At 39.7% G+C, this 14,913-nt stretch overlaps 1 protein-coding gene across 6 annotated transcripts in view; it reads left to right on the plus strand.

The window, feature by feature from the left end:
* EIF2AK2 (eukaryotic translation initiation factor 2 alpha kinase 2) overlaps positions 1-14,913 on the plus strand; it is a 37,575-nt gene that overhangs the window by 16,959 nt on the left and 5,703 nt on the right. For 3 of the 6 annotated variants that reach the window (XM_050950299.1, XM_050950302.1, XM_050950304.1), the window contains exons 5-13: positions 157-239; positions 1,179-1,281; positions 2,698-2,732; positions 2,907-2,975; positions 3,581-3,700; positions 9,277-9,396; positions 10,667-10,859; positions 12,224-12,349; positions 13,060-13,158. In XM_050950299.1, the coding sequence (XP_050806256.1) occupies positions 157-239; positions 1,179-1,281; positions 2,698-2,732; positions 2,907-2,975; positions 3,581-3,700; positions 9,277-9,396; positions 10,667-10,859; positions 12,224-12,349; positions 13,060-13,158 (948 nt within the window). The remainder of the gene's footprint in view (positions 1-156; positions 240-1,178; positions 1,282-2,697; positions 2,733-2,906; positions 2,976-3,580; positions 3,701-9,276; positions 9,397-10,666; positions 10,860-12,223; positions 12,350-13,059; positions 13,159-14,913) is intronic. The other 3 variants (XM_050950300.1, XM_050950301.1, XM_050950303.1) reach the window with 3 other exon arrangements.

The raw sequence follows: 14,913 nt of genomic DNA on the forward strand, positions 1-14,913 counted from the left end.
TTTCCCAGCTGGGGATTTAGTGTTTAATGTAGTTCCAATAACTTTTTTGGAAACTCCATTGTTTTTGACATTTTAGAATGTTGTTATTTGTAGTAGTAAAGCCTTGACTGGTAGGTATCAGGTATTTTTTTTTTCCCCCTTTTTATATATATACAGGCAGGGAGACACGCAGCTGTTGCCATTTCTGCAAATAGTCTACTTAGTAATTCTAGTGGACTATCAAGCTGGTCATCTGAAAAGTAAGTGGGAACCATTAATATTGTGATGTTTAACAGTGCATTTGCTTATAATTCAAGAACTAGTTGAGAGCGTTTTAAGCAAAATCTGTTGCTGTCTTTTCACTTGTGAATTAATCAGTTGTATTTTAAGCCTGTTTATCTACAGATCAAGAATACATCTTGTGCAATTGAATTTAATTTTTTTGTATTTTTTATAATATACTTTATGATACACAGATTTTTCGGCTATTCTGAATGCTTTCTTGTTGAGTACCAGTAATTATTTTAGAAGCATTTCTGCTTGATGTGAAAAGAAGTGTCACTCCACTGAAGTTTTCGGTAGCCAGTTTTATTTTATGACACTGCTTTGTTGAATGAAGATCAGTTCTTTTCAGTAATTTCTGTGTACCACATTATAATTTCTGCTATACCACTTCTCTCTTCATTCTCCATTAATCAAAAGAGGCACAAATCCAAAGTGGCACAACCTATTTAAGGAAAACGAAGAGAGAAGTTGTTAGCGGAAAGAAAATTATGGTGAGAAATTTTCTAGTCTCTGCTGGGACCCCTTGGCGCCAGCCTATTGTGCTTGATGGTTAATTTGGCCCGGGTGTCACCACTTTACTCTCTCTGATGCCCTGTGTAGTGTTTAAGAACAGCTATATTCTGTACCAGTGGTGGCCTCACTGCATTGAAATGATCTCTGTCCTTAACCTACCTTACCATACTGAGAATACATAACTAACATCTATAAATCACATTGACATAATAGGATGAAATCCTTTATAGAAATAAGTATTTTATAATAAAATGTGATCAAATCATGAGAATTGTGTTACAAGTGAAGATTTGTATTTTAAATTAATTCACATAATTATTTTTCTGTTGTGTCAAGAATTGTAGTTTTGACACAAGAATTATTTGAAGGAGAAATATTGAAATCCATTTTTCCCCTTATAGTGGTACTGATTCTGCATCTAAAAATATGAATTCAGATGGGAGCTTGGTAAATAAAATGAATGACCTGACAGTAAGTGAAGATAACTGTTCATCATCTTCTTGGGTACAGTATGAAAGCCTTTATTCCTCATGTTAAATTTCAGACTGTCATTATTTTACTCTTGTTCATAATGTTCACTTTTAATGAAGATGTGGATAACAGAGCTACTATCTCCAAAATATTTAAGTTGCACATAGGTAAAATTGGATACTTGAGGCTGCTAATGTCTATATCTGATTTTTGAAGTTAGTACGTCCTCAAATACTTTGCTGGAAGTGGAATGTCGCCCTAGTGCAGAGTGTAGTAGTTCCTCTCTCTTGAGTGGGATAAACCATTCAGCATACACAGCATGAGGTCTCTGCTCCGCAGTAGCTGCCTATTAATCTTAAACCACTCCCCAAAAGAAACATATGTGGCTTCACTCTTGCATTGTGATCTGCGGAAGTGGATGCTGTGTCACTGACTTCATGGGGACTAAATGCAGGTTCAGCAGTTGGCCTGTGAGGGTAACAATGCTGGATTGGGGCCTAAAACTACCAATAAATTGGAGCCTAATCTTCTTAGATTGCTTCACTCTTCTCTATTTCACCGCAAGAGTTAAGAACTGCTTCCTCTAGCAGCCTGTTAGAGCCCGAGTTAGGGGAGTTTCAGAACATAGTGCAGTATCAATTTTCTCCTCTACCCACAATGGTTATCATTACTGAATATATCTGAATGTTATTTTAAATGTTCATTATCTTTTTAGCATCATTCTCACTAAACATACACTAGGTCAGATTTGCTGCTGGCTTTAACAGGCATACTTCCATGGAAGTTGATGGACCTGTGCTTGTACATTGAATGTAACTGATGCATGTTGATAAGAATCATGATGTCATACTTAGAGCTGGGGGACATTTTTGGGCCAAAACTTCTTTTGGCAAAAAGTGCAGACTTGGCTATGCTGAAACACTTCTGGAATTTGTGTCAATTTCGCTAAATTGGTGTAAAATATATATAAATATATACATATAGTCTGAAAACTTGAAACCTTATTTCAGTGCTTTTTAAATTGTTATTTTTTCAGTTCAAAATGACTTTTCAGTTTGAAATTTCCTTTAATTTTAAAAATGCTAAAAAATGCTCAAAATAGAAATCTTTAGTTTTAGTTGAACTAAATGTTTTGTTTGATCAAAGTGAATTTTTCCCAACTTCTGATTCATCAAAAAGTTTGAAGAAAATAGCTTTGGGGTTGAGATACAAAGTCCCCCCCTCCCACCCCCGGGATTGCCAGCAAACTCTGAAAAATCCATTATTCACACAGCTCTAGTAATATCCAAATTTCACGAGGAATTTAAACTGAAGGTTGACATCACACAGATGAGCCAACCAGTCTAAGTATGGCTCTGGACAGCTGGTAGCCACATCCTAAATCATATTAAAATAATAATTTATCATAATTTAAAACAGTGAATATATTTGTTTTCTTTTTTGATATAGGCAACTCCCAAAAATGCTGCCATGAAATCTAAGAGGTATGTAATTACTTTTTCTTTCAAATATATATGTTCTGAAATTAATATTGCAAACCCTGTTTTGGTGGCTTTGATACTTGACTAAAACATGACACCAAAAATATTTCCAGGTAAATTTATTTTCTCTATTCATATGTTGCAAGGTTTTATTGTAAATTTTCTTTTTTCCCTAAGAAGAGAGAGCGCAACTAAATTGGCACCCTCATTCTCACATCCGGAGGCCAAGTACACTAAGGATGAAAGGTGAGAAGGAGATTTTAAGTAAGAGCTGTATAGTTATTGCAAGGATGGGTTAGATTTCCGTGACTAACAGTTTTGCATGTTTATTGCAAAGCAAAAAAAATGGTGAGGAGGAATTCTGTTTACAAGCATATGAAAACTGCCTCTTGTAGGTGAGGTAAAGGTTATTTCCTATAATAAGAATGTTTGTTTATATTAGGCATTTGTACATCTCTGTAGAATGTTTCGTTGTTTTTGCTCTACCCCTGAGAAATGGGTGGTGCTACAAATGTTGTAATAAAAGAGATTATTCAAAGAAAATGGGTGGACAGCTTCTGTTCTTATGAAAATTCCAAATGGAAATGTCATAAGCATGTAAAATAAAGTAAGAATGCCTCTAATCCAGCAGTTCCCAAACTTGTTTGTCCGCTTGTTCAGGGTAAGCCTCTTTTCGTGAGATACTTTGTTTACCTGAGGTTTGAGTACCTCCTGTAAGATGATGCTCAGCGTCACTCAGGAGATGTTCTGCAACTTTCAGAATCAGACTCATACTTTCCAAAATTAGTATTAGGGCTGATTGTGCTAAAATTATTATTATTATTATTATTATTAATTTTATTATTTTAAAGACTTATCAAGGATTTTGAAGAGATAAAGCTGATTGGCAGCGGTGGATTTGGGAATGTTTTCAAAGCAAAACAGATTATTGATAAGAAGAACTATGCTATCAAAAGAGTCATGTGTAATGAGTAAGTACTGTACATCTGCTTGCCTTTATTTGAAAGGACACTCTCTCCAGCAGTTTCTGTAGATGAAACTATTTGTTTGTAATAATCTCTTAAAAGTTTAAGTAATTTTTCTTTACAGTATTGTCCATTCTATCTGACAAACATGTTTATTCCTCTATTCTCAGTGGAGCTGAAATGAGTGTGCTATCTTTTGATGTTTGCTTCTCTGTGCACTAGAATTATAGTCCAGCACAGCATAGGAAACAGGATTTGTTAACTTGTGCACTCTCTTTGTTAATGTTATGCCAATATTTAAAAAGAGAAAATGGGATGGCCAGGTAATCATAGGGATATCAGCCTGACATTGATCCTGGGCAAGATGATAGAGTGGACAAAAGTGCAAATGCGTTCCTTGGATGCATAAACAGGGGGATCTCAAGTAGGGATAGATAAGTTATTTTACCTCTGTATTTGTGTGACAACCACCAGGGTACAATCTGGACTGTGGAACTGTTGTGCTTTGTTATCTCTCCAGCTTAGGATACCCCTCACACTGCTCTGCTAGTGAAAAGCTGCCCCTCCAGGCTTTGCTCTCACATAGCCATTAGCATGTGAGAGTCACACCCTGCAGAGTCACATGAATGCTCTTCCAGCCCCCCATAAACAGATATAGGGCAACACCTGCATATCTCTGAGTCCCAGCCTTTTACCCCAGCAATGTGTGTTTTATGCTGCTCAAGACCTTCTTGATCAATACAAGCTCATTAATTAGTCCGCCATTCCATCAAAGGGTAATAGATACGTATCAGCTTTTGTTAATCTGAGTAGATTCCTCAAACACTTCAGTGAACCACACTGTTTTAAATAAAACATTACACAAGTTTATTAACTATTGAAATGTAGATATTAATTGATTATAAATGGTATAAGCATAAAAGTCAGTCAGAATTGGCTTTTAAAAGAAATAAAAGATAAAATTGCAAGCTAATTCCTCAACTTCTTCATGTTAAGTAAAATGTGAAGCAAACAGCTTTTCTCATCCCTCTGGATGTTGCAGGCAGTTCACAGTTCTTAATACACCGTCTGGATTCCCTTCCCAGCCTGGGACCAGTTTCCCCCAGTTCAAAGTCTTTCAAGCAGTCTTATTTCAGTAGAGATGTGGGAGAACAGAGGTGTGACTGGGTGCCTGGATGGGCCACACTGAGAATGCTATACTCAGGGCAGACTGCAAGGAATAGGGCAGACTGCAAGGAATAGGGCAGACAATCCCCAGAACTGGTGGTTTATTTTTCAATTAAATTAACCAAGCCAGTAATAAAACAGCTTCTGTAATAACATGCTGCTCACCAAAAAGCCAAATACAGTCCCCTTTTAAGCATTCCAGCCCTTGACTCCTATCTAGATAGCCAAGTCTAATATAGTGAAAGGTTATTGAAAACCTGATACACCATATGTGAGGTTCACCAGTCCCAAAGTACTGGAAACTGATCCCTAAGTCAATATGGGTCTCAGATCTTGCCCAATAATCATGCGGGTGCCAATCCTTTAGTAAATAAAAGACTAAAGATTTAATAATAAAAGGAAAAAGAAAGAAGAGAGTTGCTGGAGTTAAAAAATCAGTATACATACAGATATGTGTAAAGTCCTTAGGTCAGTTTCATAGCAGAAATGGTGAGGCTGCTGATTTGTAAAAGTCTTCCTGGAATTAATTTAAAGAGTTTTATAGTCCAATAGCAGCAAAGAGTCCTGTGGCACCTTATAGACTAACAGACGTTTTGGAGCATGAGCTTTCGTGGGTGAATACCCACTTCGTCAGATGCATGACTAACATGGCTACCCCTCTGATACATAGTCCAATAGGCACTCTAGATGCAGAGTCTATGTCTTTCCGTACAGCGTTTCTCAAATGCGGCCACCAGGGGCTTTTCTTGTGGCCACGGCCTCCTGGGCTGTGGGGTGTGTGTATGGGGGGGGAGTAGCAGTCCCTCTCCCTCCTGTTGCTCCAAGATGCACTGCCTTGGTGTTGGCTGCTGGAGCTGCCAGCAGGGGTTGGGCTCTTCCCCTCCCGGAGACACCTGGAGCACAACGCTGGAGGAGCAGGCAGTCAGTGGGTTTCCCTGCTTCCAAGAGACTATGGGGCTCAGGCTTTGGGCTTCAGCTCTGGTGTGGTGGGACAGCAGGCTCCATTTGCACAGCTTCAGGCTCCATCTCCAGGCCTTGGCCACAAGGCTGTGGCTGTGGGGTTTCAGGCTCCAGTCCCATGCTACCTCCCCCCCAGCCGCCTCCATCCATGGCTTAATTTGTCCCCAGGCGTGCCAGGGCTAAGTAAGTCTGTTGTGAAAAGTGATACTAGTATGTTTATTAATATCACTTTTCACAACAGAATTAGCAGCTAGCAGCAAATAAATTACAATGATTTGGACGTGTATATGCACATATTTATTTGTTTTTCCTAAAGCTAATCAAGTATTTTAGGGAAAAAGTATGAGAGTGGCCACCAGCCAGAGTTGGTGGCCACACTCTGAGGCCACCAAAAATTTTGTCCTGAGAACCTCTGGGGTTATTCCAAATCATTATTTGGAAGATCTCAATCTTATAATTTAAATTCTCCCTGTCAGTTTAAGCAGACCTGAGATAAAAAGGATCAGGCTCGAAATTTTCTTTATAGTTCTCTAGCAAACTAATAAACCTCCTCACAGCAATTGTCACATCAGGACCTTCCTCCCATGAAGAGTAGGTAGTGCAGATTGTTGCTTTGAAGCATATCGTCTGTTTCGTATGCATACACAGGTAAACTAGCTGCATTAATTCACATAAGACAATTAGCCATTCAAATGATCAAGGAAGTTCACAGGTGAATTGCTATGTGGAATTACAAGTTTTGAGGAGAGATTATGACAATAACATTATTATACCACAAGTCCCACATTTAGACTTCTAACAAGATAAAAGTAAACACAGTCAAATACACTTAGCATCTACTCTTGATTCTCTAACAATACAGACAAATATGTTAAAGATTTGAGTCTGCTTAAAATGGCTTTAATAACTATCTACAAGGAATGGCCCTGTTTATCACAGCAGTACTCTTCTGATATGTCCTTAGGGGTTGCTTCCAGGTCACCCAGCTTGCTGATTATTTATCCTTTGCTGGCTCAGTGTTACAAGAAGTAATGAAGAAGCCATTGTCTCTTATATTATACCCTCCTCCTCTCCTTGAGGAACATCCCTCTCCGTCCACCCTGCTTGAGGTACAGACAGTGAGTCTGTGGGGTACATGAGATTTGAAGTATCTCTCAGGTAAATTGTAAATTTCTTGCTCATGCCTTTTTTGTGCATGAGGCTTGAGCTATCTCTGGGAATGACATGCAAGTCCTTTGTTTATAGGTCTTTGGTTACCTCTGAGGGGCTAGTCTGTGGGTGTTTCCCAGACTCACAATATATTTCCCTAACAAACCTATAGCAAAACCTCATAACTCTATATACAATGATGATACACATGTGTTAACAAGATGATAATGTTCAGTAGCTCATGAGTTTTCAAATGATACCTCACAAAGCATACTTTGTACAAAATATATAACTATACGAAAGTGGTGAGTATAGGTGTTACAGGGTGTTATTTTGAGGGAGAGTGTATAACAGTTTGGCACTGGTGCAACTGCTGCTAGATTATTGTGTCCAATTCTGATGTCCACAATTCAAGAAGATTGTTGATACATTGGAGCTGGCATAGAGAAGAGTCATGGGAATGATTAAAGGATTGGATAATATGCCTTATAGTGATAGACTCAAAGATCTACATGACAAATTTCTGTTCCCAGTAAAGGGCTCTTCAGTCTAGCAGACAAAGATATAACAAGATCCAGTGGTCAAAAGTTGAAACTAGACAAGTTCAGACTGGAAATAAAGTGTAAATTTTTAACAGTAAAGAACAATTTACCATTGGAACTATTTACCAAGAGCTGTGGTGGATTCTAAATCACTGGTAATCTTTAAATCAAGATTTGATGTTTTTTCCCAAAGCTGTGATTTTGTTCAGAGAGGAATTATTTTGGGGAAGTTCTGTGGCCAGTGTTATACAGGAGGTCAAACTAGATTATCACAGTGTTCTCTAAGGCCTGGGCTACACGAGTGGGGGGGTTAGAGCTATTCGCGTAGTTGAAGTCGAAGTATATTAATTCGACTTATCTGGCCATCCTCACGGTGGAGAGTCGATTGCTATGGCTCCCCCATTGACTCCGCTTACTCCTCCTGCCAAGGTGGAGTATGGGCGTTGATTGGCGGATCAATTTGTTGCGTCCAGATGCGACGCGATAAATCAATTCCCGATACATCGAACACTACCTGCAGATCGGGTAGTATAGATGTACCCTTAGGGTCTGGGAATCTATGAATCTGCAAAACACTTGGTAGATTGTCTATGAAAGGTGATTGATGCTTTTATAAAACTTGTCAGCAGCAGACTAACAGATTTATGGAACATTTAAAGGGACAGAGTCACTTTGAAAACCACCTTTTGTGTCTGAAAATATTTGAACTCCCTGTACTGACCAGTAGCAATTCAGATGACTATACTGAGGGAAATCAGCCCTCCCTATTTTTTCTTTGTGCATTTGGCAACACTCTTTATAAAACCAGTGTAATTGTTTCTTTGTCATCATGTCACTTGCTAAAAAGACCATTATAAGCCTCATCAGGGGAGCATTAAAAAACTTTTGTGGACATTCTAATTTCTGATAAAATCCCAAGTAATATTTATTTTAAATAATCAATTAAAAAACAAGTTGTAAGTGTCTCTTTAACAAATCGTTTTAAGGATATCCTACTCCATGTTATTTACAGCAGTTTCAGAGCATTCTTTAGCCTAAATTGCTTTGGTGTCCTATTATAATGAGTATATTGTATTACTAAGTGTTCTTCAGGATATTTCTATTTAACAATTTGAACGTAAGCCCTATGTGTTCCTCAAATAAAGGGTCACATTTGGGCCCCATCTGAGGTAGAAATTAATTCATTGGACAACCCCACAATAATCAAGGTAGGCCCCAACTCTGCAGATGATCTTGCATATGAATAGTCTTGCTGAGCTCAGTGTATGTAGAGCGACTACTTGTAAATTAAAAAGTATATACTATAGTGTTTGCAGGATCAGAGTCTTAGGATACTTAATTTCTCCATGATCGTATCAACTCTATGCTTTGCTTATCTGTCGTGTTCTTATGACCAGATTAGGTATTAAGTACAAGAGTCTGAGTTTTTTTTTGTGTGGGGGGGACGCAGGGGGGTTTTCTCATTTAAAACATTTTGAACAGGGTTCAAACACTTGAGTGCTCAGGATAATAGAGCAGACAATAGGCAAAATACAAGAACCGCCTGGCAAATGAAACACAGCTAGTAGATATAATTTTCAGCTTCTCTTTCAAAATTAAATAATAATATATTGACTTTTAAAATGATTCAAAACAGAGATACTTAATCCTGAAGATTGCTACTGCTGCTTGATATCCTGTCTTCAATTAACCTTATTTTTCATTTTATTAAGAAGTGTCAGTTCTTCAGTGTTGCGTAACGAGAATTTTTCTTTATTTATTTAGTAAAGTACAGCGTGAGGTACAAGCACTAGCAGAGCTTGAGCATGAAAATATCATACGCTATTACACCTCTTGGACTGGGAAAGACTATCTCAATTTTGAGAATAGTTCAAGCATTTCAAGGTAAATAAAAATGAATTCTGTAGTGTAATCAATGGCCCTTTAACTGAAATAATCAGATTATTTTTTCCCTATTACAGATTTATGTGGCAAAAAATGAGTGAATTACAGATCTTTACACTTATATTTTTTCCAGCTAATAAAAGAAGAAAGAACATAAAAATATTTAACATCAGGCAGCATGCTTAATGAAAGATGTACATGTATAATCTCCTTTTGGTTGATGAATTGCCAATTTTTTGGTGAACAGTATGTGTTGCAGATATGTACACTGACATTTAGGCCTAATTTGGGACGATGTCTTATATTGAAGCCAAATCAGTGGTAGGATCTTCAGCAACTGAGGGAGATGGTATTTGCACTGGGATTAAAATGCAGGAGTTATTTATTCTCAAACCTGTGTTTCACTCACTAGATCATGCCCGTCCCATGCTACTGTTCTGCCCCACCTGGTGGCCAGAGAGCCTACTGGCTGCTCAGCAGAGGACCTGACTCAGAGCACGTCTACACTACAGCCCTAAGTCAACCTATGTTAGGTCGACTTACAGCCACTGCAGTAATTTACTGTCCACACTATCCTCCTGTCAGTGATGCATGTCCTCACTAGCAGTGCTTCCATTGACTGAAGAGGGGCACTGTGGGGGGCTGAGGGCCAAGTATCTAAGCTCTGTAGCTCCCAGCTGGGAGCCCAGCTGTCTCCCCTCCCCTGGGCTCCCGGATCCCTGCTGGGAGCTGAGGGCAGCCACCCCAGCTTCTCAGCTCCTGGAGCGGGGAGCCTCTGGGCCCAGCCTGGCTGAGAGCAGGGAGCTGGGGGCTCCAGCAGGGAGCTGTGAAATTGACAAGACAGCCAGCAGTCCATGTAAGTAATGCAGATGCTGCGTTGCCCCAACTGCACCGACGTAAGTGCTGTGCCTCTTGTGGAGATGGAGTTGTTATGTCAGTGTAGTAGGGCACTTACATTGGTGGGACAAAGCTGTAGTGTGTACACTGGCATAATTAAGTCGAGATAAGTTGCCTTATGCCAGCCTAACTGTGTAGAACAGACTTCAGTGGCAGGCAGCTGGCTGTTTGGGAGTTAGGATGGACTCCAGTGCCATCACTGGGTGCCCCAAGCCTACCTGGAGTGAGCCTAAACAATTAGGGACTTTTGGCCATGATTGTGAGGGCCTGCAGCAAAATGAAAGGTTGGAAACCAGCAAACCATTGAGCCAACTGCTTTGGAACAATTGTGTAGTGCTGTTTTTAATACTGTGATTAAATTTTACTCTTACAGACTGAGGCCAGATTTGCTATGGGATTGCCTTTTTATCCAAATGGAATTCTGTGAGAAAGGAACACTGGATGACTGGATTGATGAAAAGAGAGGGAAGGAAAATTACCAGACTGAGTCTCTCATCAAATTTAGACAAATAGTGACAGGAGTGGAATATATTCATTCTAAAGGGTTTATTCACAGAGACCTCAAGGTAAGCAGAACAGATGATTTTTGTGTGGATGGGCAGATATAATGAATAGATGTTTGGAGGATCAGAAAATGTTGAACTGTTATTTCCAGCGGGACTCCATGTGAGCATAAGGGTCTGTCAGTGTGTGTAAGATTGGGCATAAAATCACAAAGCGTTTTTGAATGTGAAATGCTGTATACTAGGTATATATTACGTTTCAAGTTTGAGTTCAAAATCAACTTTAATAAATCACATATAACACATCATATATTTTAGTGTACTGAAGTTAATGCTCTATAGAGCAGTGTTTTTCAAAGTTCGGGTCCCAACCCAGTACTGGGTCATGGCATGTAAGGCACTGGATTGCCTTGTTCAGCCCCCAGTGACCCTAGTGGCTCTGGTCAGCACCACTGACCAGGATGTTAAGTCCTGTTGGTGGTGCTGCCCAGCTAAGGCAGGCTAGTGCCTACCTGTTCCGACACTGCACTGTGCCCTGGAAACGGTCAGCAGCGGGTCTGGCTTTTAGACTAAGGGACCATGGGGCTCTGCATGCTGACCCCACCCTGGGCACTGGCTCCACACTCCCATTAGCCAATGGGAGCTTGGGTAGGGGTGCTGCCTGCGGGAGAGAGCCACATGGAACCACTTGCTCACCTCCGTCTAGGAGCTGGATCTGCTACTGGCTGCTTCTGGGATGCAGCGCGGTCCGCGGTGCCAGGACAGGCGGGAAGCCTTCCTGTGCACCCCAGCTGCGCCACTGACCAGGAGCTGCCAGAGGTAATCCCTGCCCCAGCCCTGAGCTTCCCAAACCTGGGGCCCCTTCCTGCAACCCAAACCCCTTATCCCTGGCCCCACCCCAGTGCCTGTACCCCCAACCCAGAGCCGTGACCCCCCCTCTTGCACCTCAAACCCCTCATCCCCAGCCCAGAGCCCTGACTCCCTCCTACACCCCAACCCCCTGTCCCAGCCTAGAACCCCCTCCCACTCTCTGAACCTCTCATTCCTGGCCCCATCTCACCCCCGCACCCCAACCCTTTGATCCAGCCCTGAGCCCCTCCCGCATCCCAAACCCCTCATCCCCAGCTCAGTTGGGTTTTGGGCATCAACAGTTTTCTTCAACTGGGTCACCAGAAAAAAAGTTTGAAAACCACTGCTATAGAATAACATAGTAGTACTTAACTGTATGCAAGAATGAGAACAATTACTTATTGTGGCAGTCATGATTTCAAATTTTGACTAGTGTGTTTAAAATACAGTTTTTATTTTGATACATAACTCCTATTCATTTCCTCTTCCACTGAAGTACCCTATGACTGATTTTTTTTTCCCCGGTGCTAAAAGTTTGTAATGTGAAACTGAGACACTCTTTTAACTGTCCTTTTTAGCCCCTCAACATATTCATATCTAGTGAAGATAAAATAAAAATAGGTGACTTTGGACTTGTAACTTCAATGACAGATGACCTACGGACAACAAACAAAGGAACAAAATCATATATGAGCCCAGAACAGGTAACCGTTATTGCAGGTTTAATAGTTAGACATCAGGAGACATGAGTATCTCCCTAGTTATCCTTGCATTTAAATCCAGATTTAGCCATCCCTGTCCTAATTTCTTCAGTACTAAACCAGTTGCCTAAAGTTTTCCAGGTGTAATCCTAAACCAGGATAGGTTTTTTTTTGTTTTTTTTTGTTTAAACTGGAAAATCTGAAGCAGATTGCGGAAATCTGTGAAATGAGGTGATCCTATCTCATCGATACTGTCTTACATTACAAAGTTTGAGGTCAGTGGGAGCTGTGGGTGATCAGCAATTTTGAAAACCAATCTACTAATTTCGGTACCTGAATGTGAATTTGGGTAACTTTAGGCATCCAGTATTGAAAATCTTGGCCTTAGAATCTCTGTATCTAATTCTCTATCTGTAAGGGGGAATCAGTTACTTATCTTACATATGTGGAACTATGGACATTTTAAAGTCTGTATATTTCATTTCACTTAACAGTAAATATTATCCCTATTTCACAGGTTGGGCATATTTGGCACAGAGATTTAAGGACTTGTATGAAGCCCTGGTGGTCCCAATCATGCAGTCCTAAAGCAAAAGTCTCATTGACTTCATAGGGATTTTAGCTTGGACTGTATGAAAACACTTCAATTATAATACATTTTTAGATCTAAAAGGCATGTTAGGTATATGCTATTTTTATTGTAATCACCACAGGCTGGAGACAAATATGGACAGGAAGTGGATATATTTGCACTAGGATTAATTCTCTTTGAAATTCTTTGGATATTTTCCACTGGCACTGAAAAAATTAAGGTAAGTAATCTTAAATTATTAATTAAAATAGATCAGAAGAAAACTATGTAAGGGGAGGAGAGGGATAGTTCAGTGGTTTGAGCATTGGCCTGCTGAACCCAGGATTGTGAGTTCAGTCCTTGAGGGGGTCATTTAGGGATTTGGGGCAGAAGTCTGCTTGGGGATTGGTCCTGCTTTGAGCAGGGGGTTGGACTAGATGACCTCCTAAGGTCCCTTCCAACTCTGATGTTCTATGATTTGACATATTACCTGTATATGATGTAGTGTTCCTTATTGCCCCTTATGTGTGGAATACCTTCCTTATACCAGTACATCAGGTGTTCATCCTCTTCATTCTTGTCCTTCCTGAAAATTCACTTCGGTGAGACCCACATATGCATATTACTTTTGTTAATAAAAGCTGTTCCCCACCATTTAAAACAAAAATTACCCTAGCACCGTTCACTTGTCTATGTGTTTTGGTGCTGCTATCTGTTTGTCACCTCTGTGTAGCCTTTCATTTTATTTAAAGTGAATTTGTAATGTGGTATTACACCACCATGGATTTGGCTCTGGCATCTACAGTTTCCATCTTAACAGATTGAAAGTCACCTTTGCTACTTGCTTCAGATTTAGAGTCTCTAGGAATACATAAAGACCAAGGGTAGTGACCATGCGGACATTCACAAGTACAAGATCTAGTCTGTTTTACAAGTTTTATTAAAGTTTCAGTGAAAGTTATGAATAGCCAAGCATATAGAAATTCTTTCTGAACCTATGCACAAGTTACAAATATAGTTCTACTCACATCCTTAACAAGTGTTAAGGTCTCATAGGTCTTTCATGGATTGATTATTAGTAGAGGGATGGTTCCTGCTGGTGTGTTCCAGAGGGAGCTCAATTTTCCTAATCTAGGCACCCTCTTTTATAATGTAATTCTGACTAACCTCATTAGCATTTCTGCACATCATGCACACTGTGGTTAGGCCATGTGTTAGCAAAATGTGATTACGGGGTATCTTGTAAGCAACAAACTACTTTTACTGGTTTGCAATATCACCCACTGGCACATCCTTTCCCGTAATCTTAGGGCATCGGGTTATTCGTCGGTCACTTAGTTATTTCGCCGTTTCTTAGCTTGATGGCATAGTATGACTAAGCTAAAATCTTACAGGCCTCAGCCTGTAGGCCTTGCATTTCAGCCCTACTTACTTTTACTCAATATGATTCCTCTAAATACTGACCAATCTTATACTTCTATAATCCTACAAATTAACTTTAATTAACATGCAATGAATATATATGATTTGATTAATCATAAAATCACACAATAAATGAACAATAAACTAAAATCATTGGTTACATCTGCTATCTAGTCTGTCAGACAGCTCTGCTGTCTTGTACAACAAATTTAATCTCCGTCAGAGAGGGGAAGAGAGAGAGAGTGAGTGAGTGATATCAGTTGAGATACTTATGTGGCCCTCCTCACTATGGTGTCCGAGTGACTCATTATTTATCCTTACAGAAACTCTGTAAGGTAAAGAAATGTGTTATTTTACAGGTGTGCAACTGAAGTACAGTGAGATTAAGACCCTGATCCTCCAAATACTTAACCACGTGTGTAATTTTATGCTAAAACTGGGTTGTAAAGAGTGTATATATTTTTTTTTAATGGGAAATTAAAAGAAAATCTTAAAAAAAAGTCAATGGAAAAAAACAGGTTGCTTTTGTCAAAGTGAATTTTTTTCAACATTCAAAAACCAAGAAAATGTTAGA

This window comes from Gopherus flavomarginatus, chromosome 4, assembly GCF_025201925.1.
Source record: "Gopherus flavomarginatus isolate rGopFla2 chromosome 4, rGopFla2.mat.asm, whole genome shotgun sequence".
NCBI classification, from domain to species: Eukaryota; Metazoa; Chordata; order Testudines; family Testudinidae; genus Gopherus; species Gopherus flavomarginatus.